The sequence below is a fragment of the Rhinatrema bivittatum genome, chromosome 3 (assembly GCF_901001135.1).
Source record: "Rhinatrema bivittatum chromosome 3, aRhiBiv1.1, whole genome shotgun sequence".
NCBI classification, from domain to species: domain Eukaryota; kingdom Metazoa; phylum Chordata; class Amphibia; order Gymnophiona; family Rhinatrematidae; genus Rhinatrema; species Rhinatrema bivittatum.
Genome location: NC_042617.1, coordinates 329,360,535 through 329,382,064, shown reverse-complemented (window position 1 = coordinate 329,382,064; position 21,530 = coordinate 329,360,535). Strand labels below are relative to the sequence as shown.

General features: G+C 43.8%; 1 protein-coding gene across 4 annotated transcripts in view; it reads right to left on the bottom strand.

Annotated features, from left to right (window-relative positions):
• ATG5 (autophagy related 5) overlaps positions 1-21,530 on the bottom strand; it is a 305,920-nt gene that overhangs the window by 258,666 nt on the left and 25,724 nt on the right. For all 4 annotated transcript variants that reach the window (XM_029595334.1, XM_029595335.1, XM_029595332.1 and 1 more), the window contains exon 5: positions 7,174-7,336. In XM_029595334.1, coding sequence (XP_029451194.1) covers positions 7,174-7,336 — 163 coding nt within the window. The remainder of the gene's footprint in view (positions 1-7,173; positions 7,337-21,530) is intronic.

Here is a 21,530-nt window from a genome sequence, read left to right as displayed (position 1 = left end):
AAATACTAGTGTAGCTGCGTTTAAAAAAGGTTTGCACAAGTTCCTGGAGGAAAAGTCCATTAACCATCATTAAGGTAGAGATGCAGACATCCACTGCTTATTGTTGGGATAAGCAGCTTGGGATCTATTTACCACCCCTTGGGATGCTGCCAGGTATTTGTGTCCTGGATTGGCCATTATTGTTAACAGGATCCTGGGCTTGATGGACCTTTGGTCTGACCCAGTATGGTAAGTCTTATGTTCTTCTATACAATGTACAAATGGCCAAATTCATCTTTTCATTTCACAACAGGAAAGGCTACCTACTTATACACAACGCGGCTCAGGTGGCAACTGGATTTGACCACCAGCTCTAATTTGTAAATGACCATGGGTCAGAAATCCATCTTCCTGTATACAATGGGATAAAACCAGAATTGGCTCAGCTTGTCTCCTCCCTGCATATGGAGCTATAGGGTCACCATATGAATACAAATCTATATGTACACCAATATCTTTTCTTCTATATAATCTATACCTGTCTAGATAGATATAATTAAGTAAAAAACGCCAGACATTGAAATCCTTAATTAGCCCAATAACTTTTGGTTTGGGATAGTTATGTACCTTACTAGCAGAAAAGGAGGCTAGGAGGCTCAGTAGTAATGGAGTTATTTAGATCATACTGTGAAGACAGAATCACACTAGCAGATGGGGCTGCAAGTTCTATAACAGCTAGAAGACCTAGCAGAAACACAAACACTCACATAGCAAGGTCTGTCTGGCAGGCCACGCAGAATACTTAGGACGCCATATGATTGCGCAATGGCTACACTAGTACTGCTGGCTATTTAGATTATTACAGAACCCTGTGGTTTGGCATGGGAAAAGTGAGTGCTGGAGGGAAATTCATGGGGTTCTTGTATGTGGTTCTATCAAAGAAGGAAGGCAGAAAAGACTGTCCTGGATAAGGAGAAACCTTGCAGGTAGTCATACTCTGTGGCTGGTGGCTGGGATGTATCCTTAGCAGTGTGGCCATAATAACCGATAAAGGTCAGGAGGGATATTTCTCTCTCCATTCATGACTACATCCTATGCTTTATAGTTTGCTTTAATGCACCTGCACATAACCTCGTTGGTCATAGCGGAACTTGCAGTACAAATCACAAGCATGTGGCATCTACCATTCTGAGTCAGAGTTCAGTGACAGGTGGAAGTGGCCAGAAAGCATCCTGTGTCCACGCCCCAGTTAACCAGGAGCATGGCTCAGCTTCTGAGCATTTCAGCGCTAGGGGCAGGAAAAGGAGAACCGCCACATTCTAGCAAACCTAGCAGAGGCTGCAGGAAGTTCATCTGGGGGTGAGGGGTGGCTTCGGCACACGCCCAGACAAGTGGTCAATTCTCCTCACTGCACAAACAGCAGCCTTATTCCCCTCCTCTAACTACACCTAGCTAACAAAATCAAAGCAAAAATCTCTACTGGACAAATAAAAACGATTTTAGCCAAATGACCTGGGGCAAGAAAGTAGCAACTGCACACATTTTTGAAGGGGAAACCCACTCAGTTTTTAACTTGACAGAAGAAATATTAAAGTAGCACTGCAAAAGTCAAGCAGAACGTTGCTTTGCAGATATACTGTATATGCCTGCAGTTTTATAGTGCAATTTCACAGCACTAGGTACCCTCCACCAGAACATTTAATAGATGAAAAATATATATTTTTCAGCCATAGATGCAGAGACAGGATACACTAACATGCTTTTCTCCTGTCCAGTGGTTCCTTAACACCTTCACCCCAACCCCAGTCAGATCTTTCCAGAGTGACTCTGCTCCCTAAGCAGCCACATAACACCTACCATCTCAGAGGAGTAGAGGACACAGAAACATAAGATAACGGTAAAGTAAAGGTTAAACCTATTCCCCCCCCAATGGATAGACAGTGTTACCATCAAATATGCATTTAATGCCAGATCAATGGCAAAACTACGGTGTACATAAACACATTTATGAGAGAACTGTAATACTCCAATACTCCAACTAAGGTATATACCCTAGGGGTAGGTGCCACAAACAAGGTCTGATTTTTAGGACATTCACAATGAATATGCATGAGATTTATTTGCTTATATACCTCTCACATATTCATTATAGATCTCCTGAAATCCAGACCTGTTTTTGGCCTACCCCTGGTATATCCTGTTGGATCCATACAACATCCATCCCAGCATGGCCACGACAGCCTTTCATTCTCCCCAGACACAGAAAAGGAGAACCAGCTGAAATTGGGTATGAACAGATGTGTACCCTGTCTGATAAAAGCTCTCCACTGGAACACAGTTAAACAGCTACATTTTCTTTACTGCATCAAAAACCTAGGCAGCAGATAAGGGAGTGAGAGTGTGTGGCTGGCTGGCGCTGAGAGGGGTATTTAGGTGGGAATATATGTATGTGGCTGGGGTGAGAGGGCCGTTTAGGTACATTCTGCTCCTCAGTCCATGCCTCCATAGCCAGCAGCTCCTCCTCCTCAACTTTGACTGGGATTCTTGCCAGCCATGCAGCTCCATTCTGCCAGTGCCCTTCCTCTTCTGCTGGCCGGGCCTGGGATTCTGGCCAGCCCTGCTGCTTGTCTTCTCTTTGGCTAGGATTCCCTCCCTAAGCTACTGATCCACCTGCTCCCTCACCAGAACTTATGTTCTGGGTTTGTCTGCCTGATCACCGTTACTTCCTGCCAGTAGCACCTGTCTCGCAGAAGGACAGATGGGCAAACTCAAGTTGCTCACCATGGTGGTAAATCTCTCATTAAAACCAGTGTTCGAACAATATAATAATGAAAAAATTAAGTTAATATATGAATCTTATTTGAAACTAGTTCATAAAAACACATTTTTGGTGGTGCTAAGATCTTTGCAAAAACTGGGTGAGAAAAAATTAAATTGGCCTCTCACTGGGGAAGGTTGGACAGGCCTGATATATATTATCCAGTCTCTGGAAGCTAAGCTTTTCCATCCCAAAGTGTCCAATGCTTGCTAAACCACTTTTCCTTTCTGATGGCTGCTTCTAAACTCCAGCAATCTTGCACCAGAGTACCAGCTGCTAAATCCAATTAATTTTCCTTATCAGAGATATTCCCAGCATAACCTAGTAACATAAAATTAGGATCAAAGGGCAGCTGTCATCCAGAAATTTCAGCAATTTTCTAAGCGACACATTCCTAAAATGAAACAATTAAAGGATACTACTCATGCATAGGCCATTGCTACTATTTCTCCACAACTCCTGTACCACAGAGAGCAATCCTGATAATGGGAATAAAGCAGAATTGCTTACCTGTAACAAATGTTCTCAGAGGACAGCAGGATGTTAATCCTCACACATGGGTGACATCAGATTGAGCCCGATACAGAAAATTTATGTCAAATTTTCTAGAAAATTTAACTAGGCACACTGAGCATGCCCAGCATGCCCTATACCACATGGGGTCCCTCTTCAGTCTCAAGTATAATACACCAGAGAGAAAACTGGGCTTGCTCTATAGCAGGCTGGGAAAATAGGGAACAAAGACCAGCTGGGATTTTATTTTCAGGATATCCCAAGATTTACAAATGAACTTTGCTAATGGGCTCTCCGAAACCGAATTAGATCTTAGCTGTCTACAAAGCCACACAAGGTGCACCAGGGACAAAACAGCTTCCAGTTGCTCTAAGACTCCCCACTCCAATGAATACCTGAAGCTGAGAGGTCTGGTAATATTTCTGAAACTTCCAAGCTACCATTTACCCTATGCCTGGGGAGGAGAATTATCAAAAGGTATTTAGCCAGGTAAAATGGCCATATTGAAAACCAATCTCCTCAAATGCAGCTAAAGGTACATGCACCTTCCATAATGTACATGAAAAACCAAAACCACCCAATAGCACCACCATTTCAGGGACCAAACCCTGCCACAAACCCAGACACCAACTCTGTCCCCATATCCACTCGGGCAACATTCGTACAGGACCCAGCAAAATCTGGAGCTCATTCAATTTATGCCATCATCTGCCAGCAATGGTCCTCTGCTGTCTACATACTACAACCGGTTAATCCTTACAAACAAGAATAAATGGACATAAAGCAGACATCCAAAACCTTCCAGGATACTCGGACCTTAAATCTGTCATACTTCCAAAGGACTCTCCAGTGTGAAGCTAGAACTCAAGAAGTTAGACCCCCCCCAACACCCTAGGTGTGAACGGACACAATGGTTTCATAGTTCACTACAGGCGTGAATGACTTATCTGTGCCCGAGGTCCCTCTCAATCCCTATAGGTTAAGTAGCTTAACTGTAAATGAAATTTTAATTTCTCCTCCACACTGCTCTACCCTCCTTAATATCCTCCCTGTACTTTGTATCCTCCTCCCCAATGCCCACCATCCACTCCATCTTCATGTACAAAGGCCCACCTCCTTAACTACACATCACACATTTGGTGAAGTAGCCTGATTTACAAAAGATCATGTCTTAATAAATCAGTCAGTCTATAACAGGACCAACAGACTGCTTTTTAGGATATCCCTAATGAATATGCATAAGAGATTTGCATACAGTTGAGTGTGCATGCAAAATTATCTCATACGAATTCAATTGGGCCATCCTGAAAACCAGAGTGGTTTATAGCCCTCAAGGACCAAATTTGGTCATCCCTGGTCTATAAGGTGGCACCAGCATCTGTCATTCTTGCCTGATAAAGGTGATCATATAAAACATAAGCCAGTAACACAACCATGGGCCAGTCAGGCTGGAACCATCAGGCTATAAATCCTTAGACACAAGCTGGGTCAATGCCAGTAGGTTCGTGGGGACCATGGTTGCGGGGACCTAGGTGGCAATATATTTGGTTAACAGTCTCTCTGGCTTTAGCAGCTTGGGGACTGGCCCTGCCACTGAATAGCAGACCTGCACACTCCCATGCAACAGGATCTGGATTCAGTTCACAGCTCAATTCTTCCACTCACTGGGTCAGCTGGAGATGAGAATGCTGCAGAGAGTGTTCAAAGCCCCTGGTGGTGGGAGGGAAGAGAGATCTAGAAAGCCAAAGTCACAGAACAAGGGCAACATCTAGTGACCAGATTTAGATGGTGGAAACAAAGAAAAAAAAAACCCCAAAACTGACTTGGATAAGGAGCAATAGATATTTTTTTTAGTAGGACCAGAATAATTGGGCAGACTGGATGACCAGTCTGCCCAATTATGTTATTATGTAATTAGTCAAATTTATTCCTAGAATGGCTAGGAAAATATTTTAACTTGCTAGGACATAAGAACATAAGAAATTGCCAGGCTGGGTCAGACCAAGGGTCCATCAAGCCCAGCATCCTGTTTCCAACAGAGGCCAAACCAGGCCACAAGAACCTGGCAATTATCCAAACACTAAGAAGATCCCATGCTACTAATGCAATTAATAGCAGTGGCTATTCCCTAAGTAAACTTGATTAATAGCCGTTAATGGACTTCTCCAAGAACTTATCCAAACCTTTTTTGAAACCAGCTACACTAACTGCACTAACCACATCCCTCTGGCAACAAATTCCAGAGCTTTATTGTGCATTGAGTGAAAAAGAATTTTCGCTGATTAGTCTTAAATGTGCTACTTGCTAACTTCATGGAATGCCCCCTAGTCCTTCTATTACACGAAAGTGTAAATAACCGAGTCATATCTACTCGTTCAAGATTTCTCATGATCTTAAAGACCTCTATCATATCCCCCCTCAGCCATCTCTTCTCCAAGCTGAACAGCCCTAACATCTTCAGCCTTTCCTCATAGGGGAGCTGTTCCATCCCCTTTATCATTTTGGTTGCCCTTCTCTGTACCTTCTTCATCGCAACTATATCTTTTTTGAGATGCGGCGACCAGAATTGTACACAGTATTCAAGGTATGGTCTCACCAAGGAGCGATATAGAGGCATTATGACATTTTCCGTTTTATTAACCATCCCCTTCCTAATAATTCCTAATATTCTGTTTGCTTTTTTGACTGCTGCAGCACTCTGAGCCGACGATTTTAAAGTATTATCCACTATTATGCCCAGATCTTTTTCCTGGGTGGTAGCTCCTAATATAGAACCTAACATCGTGTAACTACAGCAAAGGTTATTTTTCCCTATATGCAACACCTTGCACTTGTCCACATTAAATTTCATCTGCCATTTGGATGTCCAATCTACCAGTCTTGCAAGGTCTTCCTGCAATGTATCACAATCCACTTGTGATTTAACTGCTCTGAATAATTTAGTATCATCCGCAAATTTAATAACCTCACTCGTCGTATTCCTTTCCAGATCATTTATATGTATATTGAAAAGCACCTTGGACCTTCCCTCTTTCTGTCCTCCACCTATCGGATCAGCAGACCCAGCAGGCACCACTGTTCATCTATTGGTCTGCGTAGCAGGTCAGAGTTTAGGAAGGAGACCGGAGTGAAGAGGCAACAGAAGCTCATTTCACAGATATATTCAAAATTCAGTATCTTCTAAAATAGGAAGCAATTAAGATATCTCGCAGTCAATGCAGTGTACCATTACATCAATCTAAGGGGGGATAAGATAGAAGTCTACAAAATCAGGAAAGGAATTGAACAAGTTAATGTAAATTGGTTATTTACTCTCTCAGATTACAGAAGGACCAGGGGGCACTCCATAATGTTAGCAAGTGGCTCATTTAAAACAAATCAAAGAAAAAACATTTTTTCACTCAGCGCATAGTTAAGCTCTGGAATTCATTGCCAGGGGATGTGGTTTCAGCAATTAAGTGTTACTGGGTTTAAAAAAGGTTTGGATAAGTTCCTAGAGGAAAAATCCATAAACTATTACAGTAATTAATAAGCAATAGTAGCTTGTGATTTATCTAATGTCTGGGTATTTGCCAGGTACTTGTGACTTACATTGGCCACCGTTGGAACAGGATACTGGGCTTGATGGACCCTTGGTCTGACCCAGTATGGCATTTCTTATGTTCTTTAACCTGGAAAGCCACATCCTGCTGTCAAAATCTTTGTATAACACACTTGGCATTTCATCCTACTGAGGCAGGTAAAACATGACTCAACGTAACTGGACAATAACAGTTGTACAATGTATTTGGAAAATGCTCTGAGACTTCAGGATATAAATGCAATAACATTTACTATAAACCAACAGTATGACTCGGACTCACCGTTCTGTAAGCCCATCCAGAGCTGCTTGTGATCTTTCTTCTGCATCTCATTGATCACTTGGCCTTTATGCTTTAAGGCATCAGCTTCCTTCACACAAGACATGAAATGAGCTTCTATTACATCTTTAGAGGGACAGTGAAGGAGATCTTTCTCTGGGAAATTCTAAATAAGAAAAAAGAAAAATAACTACACGTGTACACAGGCAAAAACAGTATTTAAGGTTTGGGTCTCAATATAGCTTTTATGCATGCAGCAAATACTAAACAATGCAGCAAAAATATTAGAAACAAGGCAAAACCGGTGACCCTGTAACAAGTGTTATTTTGAAACCTTTCTGGGAAAAGCAATTAAGACCTCAGATACACTGAACACAACTGGACCATACTGGTTTTGATGTCACAAATGACACCATAAGTGTCATCTAAGTAAGTAATTAGGGAAGGCCCTTCCAAACATGGCTGCTTCCCGGGACTTAATTTAACTTTACACTAATAATATTGACATAAGGCGAGTGTATATTTTTGAAATACTGTAGAATCATTTAGGAGTTTTAGGCATCACTGCAGGACAGCAGGGCTCAATCTTTTCTCCAATTTAAAAGTAGAATTTCTTCTTCCGAAAGGTACAGTGATCCCCATAGGGAAAGCATGTTCGTATCTGCTGGAGACGGAGAAATACTGAAGGGCTGAGGTCACTGCAGGGGTCTATCTAGGGTGACATCTGCTTTGAAACCTGACTCTGTCTCATCTGCTGGCAGGGGATGGACTCAGGACCATTGGTCCTGAGTCCATCTGGCTACACACTAGGAAAATGTAGACTTCTGATCATAAACAGCAACTTTAGTTGGTCATTTTTCTGGGACTGTAAGCACTAAAATTTACAGCATTAAACTACAGAATACCACTTAGCATACCACAACAAAACTGCTTCAACACACATTAAAATATGGATGCTATTCAAAGGCAATAATGGATGGGAGATTTCAACACCACTATACCTTTAGTCTCCAATTCTCATGTACATTATATCTTTGGAATTTTCTTATCACCCACCAAACAGCCCAGTTTCCCCCAAGACCAATGCAACTATTAAAACTGTACACTACAAGAAAGGCGAGCGGAGGGGTAGGGTAATACATGAAACATGTTATTATGAGCTTTTTCCCTTCACTTGCTTTCATTTCATTGCATTTATTAAAACTTAATAACCCACTTGATAACATGTGCTATCCAAACGACACTACAATAGAAAACAAACATATTCCAATAATAAAAAGTTATATCATAAAATAACAAACCCAATACATAAATCATCATAACTTAGAACAAATAAAATTAAAATTACATAACAAAAGTCAAATGATACAATCATCAAAGCAAAATCTAAAATTAAGATACTCTTGCCAAAATATCAGGGGTCTGCAAACCAGAAGCAGAGCAGAACACCATCAGCCAACAAATTAAGTATTGCCCAACGCCTTATTAAAGAACCAGGACTTGATAGCTTTTCAGAATTTTACAGGCAGTAGGAACACTGCTTAGAGAATGGCCAAAGCCAGGAGGAATGGGAAGAGAAGAAGGATAAGAGGGCAGAGAGCTTGCACACATGCACATCTCTACATCAAACAGATGGAAATCACATGGCAGCGCTAACAGAATTCAAAAAAAAAAAAGAGCCAGGCTGTTAACATGAATGGATGCAACTTTTCACAAATGACAAATGAGAGTTTCATCACCATCTGTCGGAATGATTTTGTTAAGGACCCAAGGACTACAGCAAAAGAGATAAAGACATTAAAGGAAAGGTAGTAAAATTAGTTTCAAAAAACAAAGCTTCCAGAATTGTTAAGTGAACTATACTGTATAATAGATATTAGAACCAAGTATAGAAGTTGTGTATAATTGCATAATTGTGTGCCTTGGTCTTTGGAGGGGGCAGATTTTAACTGAAACCAAAAAGTGTGGAATCTAGACTGTTTTTCTGGAATTGAGAAAATAATGAAAAAAAACAAAAAAATCCTAACTTTCAGTGGATTATATAAACTCACAATAACTGCATGTCAAGGAATATTTTAGTCACTGAATCTCAATTGTTAGAAACAATATCCAAGCAACTGAAATGCAAGGGAAATGGGGAAGAGAAGAAGCATTATGGGTTGACCTATAAAAAGAAGATGGTGCTTCCATTTACAGTGATGTGGTCTACAGACCTCCAACTCATGTGGAAGAACTGGACAGAGATTTTAATATGCCAGTTGTGGATTGGAGTATCCCATCTGCATAATGTACAAGAAGTAGAGAGATATTGGATGCTTTTCAAGGGGATCTTCTCAAACAAATGGCAATGGAACCCAAGAGGGAGGGTGATATACTTGACCTGGTGTTCACAAATGGGGATAATGTCTCAAATGTCAGAGTAGGTGCCCTCCTGAGCACCAGTGATCATAAGATGGTATGGTTTGATATAGCAAACAGGATACAGAGAAGTCCCAAGTTTTGAATTTCACAAACTCAGACTTTGTCAAAATGGGAATGTTCCTAAAGGAAGAACTGGAAGACTGGGAGAAAATGGGTAAGGTGGGACAACAGTGGGCCAAACTGAAAGGAGCTATTACAAAAGGCAACAAATCTATATATAAGAAAAGTAAACACAAGAAAGAGGAAAAAGAAATTGATCTGGTTCTCAAAAGAAGTGGCTGAAAATATAAAGGCAAAAAGAACAGCATTCAAGAAGTATAAAGGATCCCAAAAAGAGGAAAACAGGAAAGAATATCTGATGAAACTTAGTGAGAAGAAAGAAAGAAATCAGGAAAGCAAAAGGTCAAGTGGAAGATAGTATTGCCATAGAGGTAAAGCAAGGTGACAAAACATTTTTCAGATATACCAAGGAAAAGAAGGTTGATCCGAAGTGGTATAGTTAAATTGACAACTAACAAAGTGTGGAGAGAGATGAAGAAATGATGAAAATATTAAATATTTCAGCTCAGTGTTCACTAAAGAAGACCCTATAGAAGGATCATTGCTGGTAGACAAGATCGTAGATGGGGATGGGGTAGACAAAACTCCATTTACGGAACAGAATGTATGGGAAGAACTAAGTAAACTGAAGTGGACAAGGCCATGGGGTCAGATGAGTTACATCCCAGGATACTGAGGGAGCTCAGAGATGTGTTGGCGGGTCTGCTGAAGGACTTTTTCAATAGATTCCTGCAAATGGGAGTGGTGCTGCGGATTGGAGAAGAGCGGTGGTGGTCCCACTTCACAGGAGTGGGAGCAGAGAGGAGACTGGAAACTACAGACTGGTTAGCCTCACACTGGTGGTGGGAAAATTAATGGCGACGCAGCTGAAGGAAAGGATAGTGCACTATCTACAATCTGGTGGGTTGCTAGACCAGAGGTAGCATGGATTCACCAGGAAAAGGTCCTGTCATACAAATCGGATTGATTTTTTTGATTGGGTGACTAGAGAATTGGATCGAGGAAGAGCACTCCATAAGATCATCTTGGATTTCAGCAAAGCTTTTGATATGGTCCCACTTAGGAAGCTTGTGAATAAAATTAGAAGCTTGGGAGAGCGCGCCAAGGTAGTGGAGTGGATTACAATCTGGTTGACCAATCGGAAACAGCGTGTAATGGTAAATGGAACCTACTCTGAAGAGAGAGCAGTGTTAAGTGGAGTGCTACAGAGATTGGTGTTGGGACCGGTTCTATTCAATATCTTTGTAAGAGACACAACGGAAGGGATAGAAGGTAAAGTATGTCTATTTGCGGATGATACTAAGATCTACTACAACAAAGTGTACCTGCCTGAAGGTGTACAGAGAATGAAAAGTGATTAAAGAAAGCTGGAAGAGTGGTCGAAGATTTAACGGCTGGGATTCAATGCCAAGGGCATGGTAATGCATCTGGAATACAGCAGTCCAAAAAAGTTGCTGGGGGGTGAAAGACTGATGTGCACAGACCAAGAGAAGGGATCTTGGGGTAATAGTGTCTGAAGATCTGAAAATGGTGAAGCAATGTGACAAGGGGAATGCTAAAGCCAGAAGAATGCTGGGCTGCATAGAGGAAGAGCCAGTAAGAAAAAGGAGGTGATAATGCCCTTGTACAGATCCTTGATGAAGCCTCACCTGGAGTGCTGTGTTCAGTTCTGGAGACTATAACTCAAAAAGGATAGAGACAGGATGGAGGCTGTCCAGAGAAGGATGATAAAAATGGTGTGGGGTCTATATCAGAAGACCTATGAGAAGAAACTGATGAATCTGAATATGTATACCCTGGAAGAGAGGAGGTGCAGAGGAGATATGATACAGATCTTCAGATACCTAAAATGTTTCAATGATGCATGGACTTTGAATCTTTTCCGATGGAAAGAAAATAGAACTAGGGGTCATGAAATGAAACTCCAGGACAATGACTTAGAACCAATGTCAGGAAATATTTCTTCACGGAGAAGGTGGTGAAGCCCAGGAATTCCCTTCCAGGTAAGGTGGAGAAGAAGAAAACAGTCAAAGAATTCAAAGGAGCATGGGATAAACACTGTGGATCTCTAAAGGCTAGAGGACAGAAATAAGCGTGAAGGAGGGTAACTTGCTGGTACGGCAGTTACTACCCTTAGTTAGAAGATATAGAGATTACTACCCTTAACCAATATGCTTTGATGCAACTGCAACATTTTTCCCCTCTTAGACGGCATGGGGAAAGAGGATTTGGATTCAGACAACAACTGAGGGCCCCGACTTCCATGGTGTGGGATAGTGTACTCAGACATAAGGGAAAAAGCACAGGACTGCACTCTTTAGCCAAGTCCTAAAGGAAATGAAGAAAATGTACATGGGGATAACTTGCTGGTGCGGTGGTTACTACCCTTAACCAATAAGCCTTGATACTTTTGATGCAACTCCAACATTGCTCTCTGCTTCAACGGCAGGGGAAAAGAAGAATTGGACAGCAACCAATGAGGGCCACGACTCTTATGATCTGGGGAACAGATAAGCATGGGGGCAACCAGCACAGAGCAGCAGTTACTACTCTTAACAGAAGCCATGGGATTACTACTCTTAACCAATAAGCCTTGATGCTTTTGATGCAACTGTAACATCGTTCTCTGCTTCGAAGGAGGGGGTTGGGCAGTGAAAGGAAAGAGGAAATTGGATTCAGAGACAACCAACACAAGCCTTGACTTTTTACAGTCTGGGGTACTGATGCAGAGACATTAAGGAAAAAAGACAGGACTGTTTCTATGGCCAAGTCCATAAGCAAAGCACGTCAAGCAAAACTGACTGATATATGGGGGTAACTTGCACAGCATGGCAGATACTACCATGGGAAACTTGCTGGGCAGACTGGATGGACCATTGGTCCTTTTCTGCAATCATTTCTATGTTTGTATGTTTGTATTAAACATTTGGGTAGATCTCCTACATTAGGTTAATAAATGTACAAAACAATCAGACCAGGCTCACAAATTACATACAATTACTGGCCACAATATTTATTTATTTAGAAAGTCTTCTATACCGATATTAGTGAGGACATCATATCAATAGTATTAAAATGTTAAAGTCATAGCGTTCTTAATGTCATTTTAATACAGAAATGTTTCATGTGAGAGATGCAGCTAGTGTGCACTGCTTTCTGCCGCAGGTTTTCGGTTTGCCGTTTTGAAATGCATTAATAAAAGAATGGTGGCGGGGTGGCTTTCCGTCGTTTCCTTAAGTTATTCTTAGTTCCTAGTAAAGCCAACTTCATCTCTTAAATGCGTGGGTGAAGGCATTCTTAAGCCTTCAAAGAGATGCAATATACAGGTTTTCTATTCTGAAGGAGAAAGGCTTTGAACACAAACTTGATCGGAAATGTTCCTGAGTTGCAATGCACCGCAGATGTTGCTCATGTCATGGTGCTTTTCTTCCAAGGAAGATAGCTTAGTAACAGGAACATTAATCATATCACTGCCCTTCAGATTATTAAGAGAAATAAGAAGCCACAAGAGGATGTGTGGTAGAACATATCTGTCTGTTCTCTCCTCCAGCTGCATGACGAGGATTCTCCCATCATAGAAAGTCTTTTGGCCCAGCAGTTTCCTCTGTTTCTTTGGGCTTCCAGCTCAATGAAAACTGGCCTCCGTTGCGCACCATGTGTCTTCATTCACAACTTCTTGGACTTTTTTGTATCCCACCCTCCCAACTCACTAAGCCAAATCAGTACAGCAACTGGTCTCAGCCACAGGCCACAATGTGTGTTTGAACTTTAGATGTTATACAGATAAAACGTATGTGCGCTTTAAGCTGTTTCATATAAGCGTGTAAAGTGCATGCATGTGATTCTGAAACTCATGTGCATGTGTATTTTTCTCCCCAGTTATGCTGCCAGGAATGTTTCCTTTTTTTATTTTGGATAAAAGGTATGCATGTACTTACAGCCAAATGAAAATACACTTAGGAAGATTCAGCCATTCTACCCACATAATCCCTGTTTTTACCCAAGTATGCCCCAACGAAGCCTTTGAAAAGATTACCCCAACTGATCTACCTTTTAAGTCTCTCTGTCTCACCTCCTCTTCCAGATCAAACTTTCTGGCTGCCTGAAGCTTTCTTCAAATGGTTAATGTTCCAGTTTCCCAAATTAACTCACTAAATTTGTTCCCCCCAAATACCATCTATGGAGAGGAAGACAGAAAGCATGTGACCTGCTTCTGCAGTGAAGTTTTATATGTCTGCTGTACCTTAGCAAAGAACAAGGAGGCAAAAGAAGCTATAGATGCGACTTTCTACCTGTGTTGGTCACAGCTCCAATCAAAGAAACAAGAAATAACCTTTTCTAAAAATAAAAAGCACTGAAAGTATTACTTAATCTGTACTTGCTTTGCAAAGTTTTATTAGCCACGTATTAATTTGAAGGGCAAGAACTGTAAACCATCAAAGAAGAAAGCGATCTAGGAATAATCATCCCTATGACTTCAAGGTAGCCAGTCAATGTAGTAAAGCAACTAGGAAAGCCAACAGTATGATCAATTAGTTGTCCCTGTCCCTATGAGGAAGGGCTGGGGAAGGAATAGTAATTCTATTACATTGTATTTTGAATTTTGCAGCTATGTTGTAAGCCACCTTGGATCCTTTTTGGAGGAGAGTGGCCCAACCTTGCAAACTGTATTTAGTTTTGGAAGCTGTACCTTTGTGAAGGCATTGATAGGCTAGAAGTAGTTCAGAGATGGACCTATTAAAACAATACAGGGCCTGCAAGACATTCCAAATAGGGATATGATAGAAATATTCAAATACTAGTCAGGCTTTGCTAAAGTATGGAAAGGTGAAATTTTTCACAGAAAAGTAAATTCCTGAAGGCAGGAAGGTTCAGAGGAAACCTGAAAAAATACTTTACTAAGAAGGAGGAAGATGCCTGGAGTAGCCACCAACAGAGTTAGTTGTAGAAACCAAAATGATGACAGAATTTAAGCATGCTTGGGACAGAGGACAGCAGTGCATACGAGGTTAGGAGGCTGCAGGATTGCAAATAACTTATCCTTTACGCCCTCAAGAGCAGATATAAAGGGAGAGGGGAGGCAGAGAGAAGGCAGCATGGAAAAAGCGAGCATAAGCTAGCAACACTGTAGGACACAGGTTAGCCGAGTGGGAACCAGAAGGCCTGAAGCCCGCAGAAACCAACCAGATCAATGCTGGCAAGGTGGTGCTGGTCGGGTACCATCCAGCAAGGCCAGGGGCACTTAGGAGGCTGGATGTTAGGGAAAACGCCTCACTAATTTTGGTAGCTGTTTATATTATTGCAAAGCTTAGTGGTAAGACATGAAATGGGGGGGGGGGGGCTGGAAACTGGCTTAGGTATGGGAACTTGTAGAGAAGCAAACAAACTGACTTGGATAAGCAGGGATATCCTACAAGCAGCCAAGTTTCTATGGCTGGGAACTGGGATATACCCTTAGTGTACATTAGAAAAACTGGGCAAAATAGATGGACCAATTGGTCTTTATCTGCCATCATCTACTATGTTACTGAGTTACCTGTATGTAAATTGAGGGCACTATATAAAGGTCAAATTAAAAATAATATCTGGCGGCTTTGTAAAACAGCAATGTTTAAATACAATAACCTGTACAATAACACACAGTTAACACCAAGAAGCTGTGAAATTAAGATTACCTAAAAAGGTTTAACTGTCTTGGTTTCTTTCTGTATTCCACTAAATATATCCTCTTTTACACAGCACCTGCATCTGCTAACATAAATAGTTTCTCAAAAAAAAAAATCAAGTTACGCAATATTTTGGCACTTATAGAAATTCAGAGCTGGATGAAGCCATGCATAGCAAGGTGAATATGTAAATTGTTATTAGAAAGGCCAACAAGTTATTTACTGACAGTTATTCAAGTTCTGCCTTGGGGTTACAGCACTGCACAGGAAAAGGGCTGGCTCAGAGTAGTTCCTTTGCAGTGCTGTAACTTTCTAGCATAGATACTAAAATCTATGCTAGAAAGTACAGCAGAATGATAATCAAATGGCTTCCAGTATCCTGCGAATACATTTGCTCACTTTCCTTATTTTAATCTACAAAAGCACATTTAAATAAGGGAGTTTTTAGATTCCTTTTTAAGCTTGAAAAGGTTGACTCTAATCTTAGTTCACTAGGAGCTCATTCCAGATAGTACGGCCGGCCAATGACAACGCTCATTCATGTACTTTATTCATATGAGTAATCTAGGTGATGGTATTGCCAACTGCCCTTTCTACTTCTAGCATAGATTTTAGTATATTGATTTAATTTCATTTTAAATTATATTATTTTAGATTGTATGCTGTATTGAATTATTTATTGTTTTGGCTGTTTTTATGTTGATTTTACCCTGATTTAATCTGTTTTAAAGTTGTAAACCGGTATGATTACACGGGAATACCACCGGTATATAAGTTGAAATAAATAAATAAATAATAAACAATACAAAATTTTTAGCATCTTCTCTTATAGGAAACGGCCCTTCAGAAATCTTGGTTCCTGGAATTCTAAATGTCTGGTTCCCATTAAACCTCAAACACCAGGTCTTTTCTGTGGTGCTAAGGAAAAATTATTTATCACAACCATTCTTGTTCTAGTTGAATCCCTTTCAACACTGGTGCTGATTTGTTTTTTTATGCTGCACTCACATATCAGCAGAAAGACTTGGCCCTGCCAAGACATCACTGAAATGATGCCAAAACAATGGGGTTGGAAGGCCTCATATGCATGGCAACCATCTTGAATTCCCCAAATAGAACTTCCTGCACAAGAAGAAGCTGACCATTCCAAAAGCACTACTCATAGAAAAGCAAGGGAGCCAGGGAATTGAGCAGAGGTTGCCTTCTTTTTAAAAAACCATCTGCCTACTGAAGAACTGCCATCTACCCAGGCTGCAATCATAGTGGTACAGTCAATGTACTCCATGTGTTGCATCATTTTATGTTATGATTAACATACAATCCAACTGGCACAGACTGACAAATTGTTTTGGGTACAATGGGTTATCAAATTTGAAAACAACTTGAGGCATAAAATATGTCAAATATGTTTTTTGGTTTTGTGAAGTAAGGTACAATATTGCTTTATCAAGGACCAATTTATCCCTCACTGGCCCTTCTAATATATTCTAGCTGGTAAACATGGAAGAAACAATGAATCACCGAATGAAATGATAGCAAATGTTGCTTACCTGTAACAGGTGTTCTCACAGGACAAGCAGGATGTTAGTCCTCACATAGGGGTGACATCACAGGATGGAGCCCAATCACGGAAAACTTCTGTCAAAGTTTCCAGAACTTTGACTGGCCCCCACTGGGCATGCCCAGCATGGCACTAACCCTGCAGCCAGCAGGGGTCCCCCTTCAGTCTTATTTAAAAGCTACAGGCAGTGCCGAAAAATATAATAAAACGTTACGAACCCAACACCACAGGGCAGCGGGCAGGTTTCGTGAGGACTAACATCCTGCTGACCTGTGAGAACACCTGTTACAGGTAAGCAACATTTGCTTCTCACAGGACAAGCAGGATGGTAGTCCTCATATATGGGTGAGTATCGAGCTGAGGATGTCCGAACATGCACCAAATGTACACAAAGGCGAGCAACAGGCTCAACAACTGGGGTGGAATTTGGTAGAGGGCATCCTGAACTGCACCAGGCAGGCGGAAGGGTGTTGGTACGTCATGTTGTAAACAGGTTGTGCAAGACAGATTGGCCGAAGATGGAATTTTGTCTTCCGGCTTTGTCTAAGCAATAATGGGCTGTAAAAGTATGGAGAGAACTCCAGGTGGCAGCCCTGCAAATGTCAGGAAGCGGCACCGATCGTAGGTGTGCTACTGAAGTCGCCATGGCCCTCACAGCGTGTGCTTTAACACGGTCTTGAAGTGGAATTCCTGCTTGCTGATAGCAAAAGGATATGCAGTCCGCTAACCAGGAGGAGAGAGTCTGCTTACCCACAGGCTACCCCAATTTGATAGGATGGAAAGAGATAAATAATTGAGTGCTTTTTCTGTGGGCAGCTGTACGGTCTAGGTAGAATGCTAGAGCCTGTTTACAGTCAAGGGTATGCAGAGCTTGCTCTCCTGGATTGGAATGGGGCCTGGGAAAAAAGGTAGGTAGTATAATGGATTGAGATGAAACTTCGAAACTACCTTAGGTAAGAACTTAGGGTGAGTGCGGAGTACTGCCCGGTCCTACAGAAGTTTAGTGTAAGGCGGATAGGTAACTAGGGCCTGTAACTCACTAACTCTGCGAGCTGAAGTAATTGCCAGAAGGAAAATCACTTTCCACGTGAGATAGCGAAGTTCGCAGGATTGGAGAGGCTCAAATGGTGGTTTCATGAGCAGACCCAAAACTAGGTTGACGTCCCAAGAAGGGGCCGGAGGACGTAGAGGAGGCTTGATGTGAAGCAAGCCCTTCAAAAAACGTGTTACAAGGGGTTGTACTGAAATAGGAACATCCTCAACACCTTTATGGAAGGCGGCTACCGCACTGACATGCATTCTGATGGAAGACGTTTTTAGACCTGACTCTGATAAATGCCAGAGATAGTCTAGAAACTTCGGGATTGGACAGGTAAAGAGGTCAAGGGACTGAGAAGAGCACCATGACGAAAACCTGTGCCATTTGTAAGAGTGAGATTTTCTCGTGGAAGGCTTCCGTGAAGCAATCAGGACAGGTAAACTGGTTCGGAAAGGTTAAGTGGTTGAAGGATTAACCTTTCAACATCCTTGCCGTCAGGGACAAGGCTTGAAGATTGGGGTGGCGTAAGCACCCGTCGTTTTGAGTGATTAGAAGCGGGTCTTTTCCCAAAGGAATGTGCCTGCGAATGGAGAGATCCTGAAGCACTGGAAACCACACTTGGCGCAGTCAGTGGGGTGCTATCAGGATCATGGTTCAATTGTCCTGACGTAACTTCACGAGAGTCTTCTAGAGGAGTGGAAGTGGAGGGAATGCATATAGGAGACCGGTTGCCCATGTCAGGGAGAACGCATCTCTTGGCTGATAATGTTGGCTGCGAGTGAGAGAGCAGAAGTTGTCTACTTTGCGATTTTGAGGTGACGCAAAGAGGTCTATTTGAGGATAACCCCATTGGTGGAAGATCGAGTTCGCTACTAAGGGGTTGAGAGACCACTCGTGCGGTTGAAAGGTGCGACTCAACTTGTCTGCCAACACATTGTCCACTCCCGGCAAGTAGGTGGCCCTGAGGTACATTGAGCGGGAGAGGGCCTCCGCCCATATCTGTGCAACTTCCTGACAAGGAAGGTAGGAGCCCATCCCTTCCTACTTGTTGATGTACCACATGGCCACCTGGTTGTCCATCTGGATCAGGATGACTTGATTTGAGAGCCGATCCTGAAATGCCCTGGGAGCATATTTGATTGCTCGAAGCTCCAGGAAATTTATTTGGTGTTCCCTGAACGTACCAGGATCAGTCCAGACGGTGAGTTATGTCCCCCGTCCAGCAGATGGAGTCAGAACAGACTTCGAAGGGTGTTAGCATATAAGCCAGTGCACCCTCTGCAGGAGCCCAGTATCTTTCTGACTCCAGCAGATGAGAGTTGGGGAACCAGTTGCTTCCCCCTTGGGTTAAGGATCAAGTTCTTTCCTTCCCTCTCAAGTTTGGATCAAGTTAGTTAAAAAAAAAAAAAAAAAAAGTGTTTCCTTATTAGGGGGTGTGGCTTGCAGACTGAGCTACCTTCCTCCTTCTTCCTCTCTTTTCTGTAAGTTTCAGCTTTTTATCTTGTTTTCTCTTTCAGATTTTATTCTTCCAGCGACTGGTTTCCTGAGGGATAGGTGGAAGCTGGTGGTGCCAGCCTCTCCCCTTGGTGCTGACGTCTGCCCCGCGGCCCCGAGACAAATTTTTTCCCCGGGGCCGCTGCAACAGGGAGGGGAGATTCCCCTGCTGCCGTCCGGGGCTCGTGCGGGTAGCGCAGGCCTGGTTCTCGGCCCTCCCGCGGCACCTCTCCGTCTTCTTTGGGCCCCCCCCGCAGCTTTCTGTTTCCTCCCCCGGTGGACACCATGCCACGGCCGTCCCGATGTTCAGCCTGTGGCGAGCCGGGGTCGAGGATCTCGCAAGAGGGCATTTGCGTTCGGTGCCTCCCTGGTGGGGAAGGCACCTCGGAGTCCCTGCGCACTTTTTCCTTTTGCCCCTCAGCGCGGCCCGGGCAGCATGGGCCGGCCCCTTCGCTGCCTCTGGCGGGAACGGCGGCCATTTTGGATCTGCAGCGTGTTGATCTTCAGGGCTCAGAGGATGAGGAAAGGGATTCCAGGGGCAGTTCTCCCCCGATTCTGTCTCCGGTCACGACCCTGCCGGACTGGGTCCTCTCAGCTGCCCCCGTTTTCGCCCCCCCCCCCCCCGGGCATGCCGACCTTTTCACCGGACTTTATTCTTCTTATGCACAACGCATATTTACAGCGCCTGGAGGTGCACGGGGCGCCTTCCCCGGGTGTCCCCCCCCGCAAAGTCACCCTGTTTCATGGCTGCTCCACAGGGCACCCCTGACCTGGCGAGTGGGGTCCAGGGAGCCCCCCGGGGAGTCCCCAGGGTACATCTTGCCCCTGGAGCGGCGGGGTCTTCCCCGGATCAGGGGGGGGATCCCCCGGTCCTCCCAGACGTGGCTCCCTCAGAGGCTCAGCTGGATGGGGATGACCCGCGAGCACTCCGCATCTTCCGGAGGGAGGAACTCGATGACCTAATTCCGCAGATCCTGCAGGAGCTGGACCTGGACCCTCCTCCAGAGCCATCAGCGCCGGTTGCTCCAGTTGTTGCCTCGTCCTCCAAGAAGGGGGATCCAGTCCTTGCCGCACTACGTCCTCTGTCCCGGGCGTTCCCTACGCATGCCACCTTTTCGCAGCTCCTGGCTAGGGAATGGGATATGCCTGAATCTTCTTTGAAGGTAGCCAGGGCGATGGAAAAGCTTTATCCTCTTCCAGAGGATTTCCTGGAGTTAATCAAGGTCCCGAAGGTGGACTCGGCAGTGTCGGCGGTCACCAAAAGGACAACTATCCCGGTTACGGGTGGCACTGCGCTGCGTGACATCCAGGACCGAAAGTTGGAAGTTTTTCTCAAGAGAGTCTTTGAAGTCGCGGCCTTGGGTATGCGCGCGGCCATGTGTAGCTCTCTCACGCAGAGGGCAAGTCTTCGTTGGGTGCAGCAACTTCTTACGTCTCAGGACCTGCTGCCCGAGGAGGCCGCCCAGGCGGATCGTCTAGAGTCCGCCATAGCATACGGGGCGGATACCTTGTACGACCTGTTCCGGGTATTGGCCAGGTCCATGGTCTCTGTCGGCGAGACGCCTCCTGTGGCTCCGCAACTGGTCGGCGGATTCTTCTTCCAAGTCCAGCTTGGGTTCTCTCCCCTTCAAGGGTAAGTTTCTTTTCGGCGAGGATTTAGACCAGATCATCAAGTCCTAGGGGGAAAACGCGGTCCACCGCCTGCCCGAGGATAGACAGCGCACCTTCAGGTCCTTTACGTCTTTCCGGACATGGGCCAGGGCCCAGCGTCACTACCGCAGTTACAGACAGGCGACGCCCAGGACTCCCTCTGCCAGATCTCAATCTTGGCCCCGGTCCTTTCGTGGCCGCAGGCCCACTAGGGAGGGTTCAGGTCAGGGTAACCCCCTCAAATCCTCTCAATGATGCCAGAGCCATCCACTCCTCCACTCCCAGGATCGGGGGACGTCTCTCGCATTTTTACGAGGAGTGGGCTGGCATCACCTCGGACCAGTGGGTTCTCGATATACTAAGTTTATGTTTATTATGCACTCCTGTTTTATGTGAACCAGCATGATGTGACTGCGGTCTCGAATGCCGGTATATAAAAAAACCGAAAACCGAAATAAGGAACGGCTAC